Below are 6,586 nucleotides of genomic sequence, written 5' to 3' on the forward strand. Positions count from 1 at the left end.
CAGAAAGTTTTACTATTTGGACTATACAGACTTTAAAATTTTAGTTTCATTCTTGCCTACACGAAGCACCTAGAATGTCCTACTGAAAGTTACATATAATGTAACTTAGAGGCATTTAATATTATCATTCAATTCTTTAAACCAAGTTGCCACAATTGGTCCCAGTTACATCTTATATTCAGAAAACATAAGCTTAGGGTCCAAGCTTATCTTGGATGGCTCGAGCCATCCTCCTGCCTCAGCCTCCCAAGCAGCTAGGACTACAGGCAAGTGCCACCACACCCGGCTAAGTTATACTCCAAGACAGAGTATAACTAGTTGAAGACCTATATTAAGTGTTTCTTTGGTAATATTTATATAAAATTGAGGGTAAGCTATAATAAATATCTATTACACAGATGGAGCACAATATAAAAATCTTCAATTTTGGCCAGGCGTGGTGGCTCACGCCTATAATCCTAGCACTCTGGGAGGTCGAGGCAGGAGGATCGCTCGAGGTCAGGAGTTTGAGACCAGCCTGAGCAAGAGCGAGACCCCGTCTCTACTAAAAAAATAGAAAGAAATGATTTGGAGAGCTAAAAATATATATATATAAAAATTAGCCGGGCATGGTGGCGCATGTCTGTAGTCCCAGCTACTCGGGAGGCTGAGGCAGGAGGATTGCTTAAGCCCAGGAGTTTGAGGTTGCTGTGAGCTAGGCTGATGCCACGGCACTCTAGCCCAGGCAACAGAGCGAAACTCTGTCTCAAAAAAAAAAAAAAAAAAAAATCTTCAATTTCAATAACTTTAAAGATCAAAGTTTTAAGGTTTACTCTAGTTTAAACTTTAGATAAGGCTGAATTGATATTTCTATGTCTTGAAGTAAAAAAAAGAAAACAAAACAAAACAAAAAAAGCTGAATTGAACCAAAATGTTTTTCTAGGATTTCTCAGAGACACTCTTTAGAGAAGACATGAAAATACTAAATGTACAACAAATTAGCAAAGAGGCTGCTGAATCAATACATTTCATAGTAAGTCAAAAGCTATTAAACTAACCAACAGCTAATACTTTACAATAATTCAATAATGATCAGGTTTCTCCAATATTTGTAAAATCCCTGTATATTATATGAACCCTTTGGAGAGGGGGATATTTAGTAAACCTCTATTTCTCACCAGGCACTGTGCTTTATTTACCCATTCAACAATTACTTATCCTACTCAGGACCAACAATGCGCCTAGGCACTGTGAAAATAGGCACAAGTAAAAGCTAATATACCATATATAAATCATATTGGCTAAAAAAATTTCTTAAAGAGTAACATATGCTTCACTCTTATTGTCTTATTTATTCTTCTTGAAAATCCAGTAATGATTTATACACACACACACACACACACACACACACACACACACACACACACATATATATTTTCTCCCCCGACACCCAGACAGGGTCTGGCTCTGTCACCCATCACCCAGGCTGGAGTACAGTGGCATGATCATAGCTCACTGCAGACTTGAACTCCTAGGCTCAAGCCATCCTCCTGCCTCAGCCTCCCAAGCAGCTAGGACTACAGGCAAGTGCCACCACACCCGGCTAATTTTTCTATTTTTTGTAGACACGGGGTCTCGTTCTTGGTCAGGCTGGTCTGGAACTCCTGAACTTGAGCTATCCTCCTGCCTCTGCCTTTCAGAGTGCTAGGATTACAGGTGTGAGCCACTACACCCAGTCCATTAATATGAATATTATCTATAGATGAGAAGGCTGTCACTTAGAAATCACTTGTCCACATTGATGTTTCTAGTAAAGAATCTGACTGGAATATAGATACAAATCTACTTGAAAGCCATAGAGCATTATGTTTGCCCTACCAAGTCATCTTCCCTTGTTAGTAATCAAAATGATGATGATGATAGCTAGTTTTACTGAGTCCTACGTGCCAGGTACCCTTCTAAGCAGTCTATATGTATTATCTCACTTAATTCTCTCAATATCCCCATTAAGTATATACTATTATTATCCACATTTCACAGATGAGGAAACTGTGGCTCGGGAGGTTAAGTAGCCAAAGGTCACTAGTTTGACTGAGATTTGAATCCCGGGCTGTCTCCATCCAGAACTCACACTCTTAACCATTTTCCTATGCCAATCAGACAACAGCATAGGAATTGTTGTAAAACCTTTTTTAATTCTTCTCAACCTTAGGAGTGATTATTATTATGAGACATCCTTATAATAACATTTATTATTACGAGGCATAATTATGGTAGGTTGGGCTACTACAAAATCTAAAAGGCTGAAATCTAAATAATTGTTTATTAATTCACTCTAGCTTAAATAACAGCACCACCAAATCTTTCGAAGTTCAATAAAACCACACCCGCTTATAACACCCAGCTCTTTAAATGCTCGAATTCCCCCTACCAACATTCCGGCTCAGCAGTTGCTCCCCCTCGGTGACAGGGCATTCAGCACCCCTTGAGGCACACCCCTCCGTAGATGGAGAGCGCTGCCTCCAGAGACATCCTTACCTCGGTAATGGGCGGCGGCGGCGGCAGCTCCGCCAGAGGCAGGGCGGGGAGGGAGAAGGCCAGTTCCGCCGACCTGGAACGCGCACACACACTGCATCAGCTCCACAAGCCCCCAAGGCCGAGGACCCAGGCCCCGTCCCTTCCGACCCCGACACCTCACCATTTGCTACTGTGCAGTAGGCCCCGCTCCCGGGTAAGGCCCGCAATAAGCAGTAGTTCCTTTTTGATCTCCCGCAAATCTGAGAAATCGCCGTCTGCGGACAGGACCGGCACCACGGCCGCGGTCACAGCCACCGGGACTGCAGAAGTGCTCGCGGCCATTTTCCCGACTTGGACCACGCCAGCCAATCACCGGCTGTAATACTGGCTGCCCTGGAGCTACACCAAAAAAGTCTGCCTGTCATTGGCCAGCTCTTGGGCCAAGAAAGGCCAATCCAACATCTCACTTCTGGTAACGTCACGAGGAGGCTGGACAAAAGAGACAATTACATCGCCTTTGGCCAAGAACTACTGAGGCGGGAAAGTGAGAAACAGAAAGGGGCGGGGGAAGCCGCGACCTCTGGGCGGGGCGGAAAGAAATGAGTGACGGGGAAAGGTGAACTGGAAAGCTGGGGGCGGGAGTAGAGGCAAGAAGGGGTGGGGAAGGCAGCATGCCGCTCACCTTAGGGGTGATGTGATTGGACGAAAAATAGGATGTAAATAAAGAAGTAGGTGTAATTTCGCAGATTCTGTGCCAGGGGATGAGAAAGCGATGTGTGTGCACTAGGAAGGAGGCAAAAATCCTCTGGATTTTTCCCTTAAAAACTGGGAGGATGTATCGCCCCATGTGGAAAATCTTTTTCCTTTTTATCGACCCTATTTCTTATCCCAGAGGGAAAAAAAGATAGTTAACATATATTGAAGGTTTACGCTATGACAGGTTCTGCACTGTTTGATCTGCACAAGTATAATCTGGTTTCGGAGGATCGGTTGAGCCCAGGAATTCAACGCCAGCCTGGATAACATAGCAAGACTCCATCTCTAAAAAAGTGGAGAAAAAAATCTGGTTTAACCCTAACAATAGCACTATGCTATTTGTATCAAACCAGTTTTACAGATGGGAAAACGAAAGCTCAGAGAATTTCCATCACTCTTCCAAGGAGAGAGTCTAGATTTTAACTCAGATCTGACTCCAAAGCCCAGTGTTCTTAAACATGTGAACATTTTCAACCTTTTGCTTTTAACCTGAGAGCCCTTTCGTAGTAATATGCCACCTTACCAACTCACTTGGAAATTTTCTGAAGCATTTTGTCATTCTTTGGGTGTTCCATAGAAGTGATTTTAGGTAAGGCATGTTGCTTTAGATTAATATATTATTAAAGATTGTTTTATAAAGTCAACTTAATTGCACTGTAATATAAATAATCTATAGTATGTGAAGGCAAAATTCTACTTTTTTGTTTCACAATTGATGCACACTTTATATTTGTTTTATATTTCTTATTTAAGATAAGGCTGGGCGGCCTGTAATCCCAGCACTCTGGGAGGCCGAAGATTGTTTGAGGTTGGGAGTCTGAGCAAGAGTGAGACCCACTCTTTACACTCTCTGCAAAAAATAGAAAAACCCATGCCTGTAGTTCCAACCACTTGGCAGGCTGAGGCAGGAGGATCACTTGAGCCCAGGAGTTTGAGGTTGCTGTGAGCTAGGCTGACACCATGGCACGCTAGCCTGGGCAACAGAGTGAGGCTCTGTCTCAAAAAAATATAAATATAAATAAATAAATAAAAGAAAATTTGACAGAAAAAAAGAGGAAGAAAAAGAAAGCGGGAGGGAAAGAAATTAACATTTATTTTAACTGCTTACCGGGCACTTTATGTGTCATTTCTTCTGATCCTCACAACAGCCTTGTGTGATCAATCACTGGCCATCAGAATTGCTGGGGCAGAAAGGAGAGACAGATTAAAGCATAACAAATTGATTGAATCAAAGTTTTACGGCTGAGAGCAGTGGCTCATGCCTGTAATACCAACACTTCAAGAGGCCAGGGTAGGAGGATCACTTGAAACTAAGAGTTGGAGACCAGCCTGGGCAACAAAACAAGACCCCATCTCTACAAAAAAATTAAAAATTACCTAGGCATAGCAGTACATGCCTGTAGTTCCAACTACTTGGGAGGCTGAGACAGGAGGATCGCTTGAGGCCAGGAGTTTGAGGCTATGGTGCACTATGATTACACCTGTGAATGGTCACTGCACTCCAGCCTGGGCAACATTGTGAGACCCCCATCTCTTAAAAAAAATCAAATTAAAAAAAAATAAAATTAAGAACTGGTAATATTCTATTTCTTAATCTGAGTAGTGGGGCATGGCTGTTTCTTTCAATATTGTTTAAACTATACTCGTCTACTGTATGGTATATGTATATAAGCATACTTCTATACTTCATGACATAAATGTATCATGTTTCACAACTTTAAAAAACAAAAAGAAAGAATAAGATAAACAAAAAGAAAGAATAAGATGGAAAGCATTTCAAGCTGCTAAACACATGACAGTTTTGGTAACAACTTTATCCGGTCCTATGCTGCCCCATTGAACGTTCTCCAGCTGCTCTGGGAGGGTGTAGTCGGGTCAGGGTTGATTCAGCTGAGGCCCTTCTTGGGAAAAACTCTCTTGCCTTCTCCTGCTGTGATCCCAGATCTGTCCGACAGATGGAGCCATTCCCTCCCTCCTCGCTCTTCAAGGGGCTTGATTAGAAAAGCTGTTGCTCAAAGCTGTGTTGGACTGGACACCAGAGACCAAAGTAGGGTGAAGGGCTGATTACTACGTGAAGAACTCACTAAATCTAAACCCAGTGAGGACTGAAAAAACAATTCCTAGCAAGGTTTCTCGACTTCAGTATTACTGACATTTTGGGCTTAATTCTTTGTCGGGGGGAGGGGGAGTGTCCATATATTCATTTAGCCACTACTTAGTCCCTGCTGTGTGCCAAACTCTGGGAATAGACTGTTGAACGAGACAGTCAATCCCTACGCTCAGACATTTTTGTCTAGTGGGGGAGAAAGACAAAACAAACGATCCTACAAAGAATTATTTAGCAACAGTTATGATGAGTGCAGTGAAGGAAACACTTAGGGAGCTATGACAGGAGGCCTGTGCTAGGCTATGGGCAAAGTGACCACAAGTCCTGCCATTCCTGGATACATGCCCCTTTGCAATGTGACTTTGCACCAAGAAGTGAGTCTACATCCCTGCCTGCCTTTGAATTTGCATTAGCCCTGTGACTTGCTTTAACCAATAGAATGCAGTGAAAGTGATGTTGTGTGACTTCTGAGCCTCAGCCACAAGGGACCTTGCAGCTTTAACTTTTGCCCTCTTGCTGTCCTGAAGCCACCAGGTAAGGAAGCCCCAGATTAGCCTCCCAGCTATGCCAGACATTCCAGCTGTTCCAGTGGTTCCCACTATTCTGGCTGAAGCTCCAGACATAGGAGTGAGGCAGGCTTTGCAGGACCAGCCAGCACCCAGTCAACCCGACAACTGAGTGCAGCTGCAGAGGTGACTCCGGGAAAGACTGAATCCAGCCAAAATTGCAGAATCATAAGCAAATGCTTGGTTGGGGTGGTTTATTATGCAGCAATAGACAACCAATACAAGACCCTAACCTGGTCTAGAGGTAGAGGAATATGTCAGGGGATGCTTCATTGAAGAAATTAGCTTCAAGCTGAGACCTGGAGGATAAGTGGGAGACAGCCTGGTAGAGCATGGGGGAAGTGCATCCAGGCAGCAGAGACAACAGTTTGAGGGCCTTGAGATAAAAAAGAACCATATATATATCTAAGGACCTAAGCAGGGAACAGGCAGCACAACATGGTCTGAAGAGAGGCAGGCCCAGCATTGCTGGCAATGACCAATGAGTGGAGGGCTTTGTTACTACTGACCACCCACCTTCATCCCTGAAATGACTTTCAGTTTTTATCACATTCTGGATACATCCATGGGCTGTGTCAAGCATGTAAATTTCATCCACTATATATGTTGAAGAATTAAAAGGTTGAAAATACACATATGGACATTAACCTGCCTCCCAGAA

General features: G+C 43.3%; 1 protein-coding gene across 4 annotated transcripts in view; it reads right to left on the bottom strand.

Moving 5' to 3' along the window:
* CDC23 (cell division cycle 23) overlaps positions 1–2,888 on the bottom strand; it is an 18,078-nt gene extending 15,190 nt beyond the window's left edge. Inside the window, exons 1-2 of one of the 4 annotated variants that reach the window (XM_045550882.1) lie at positions 2,678–2,888; positions 2,518–2,590 (exon numbers count right to left, since the gene is read on the bottom strand). In XM_045550882.1, coding sequence (XP_045406838.1) covers positions 2,518–2,590; positions 2,678–2,838 — 234 coding nt within the window. In that variant the 5' untranslated portion in view covers positions 2,839–2,888. Of the gene's footprint in view, positions 1–2,410; positions 2,454–2,517; positions 2,591–2,677 lie in introns of those variants that run through there. The other 3 variants (XM_045550883.1, XM_045550881.1, XM_045550884.1) reach the window with 3 other exon arrangements.
* Positions 2,889–6,586: the final 3,698 nt, after the last annotated feature.

The sequence above is a fragment of the Lemur catta genome, chromosome 5 (assembly GCF_020740605.2).
Source record: "Lemur catta isolate mLemCat1 chromosome 5, mLemCat1.pri, whole genome shotgun sequence".
NCBI lineage: Eukaryota > Metazoa > Chordata > Mammalia > Primates > Lemuridae > Lemur > Lemur catta.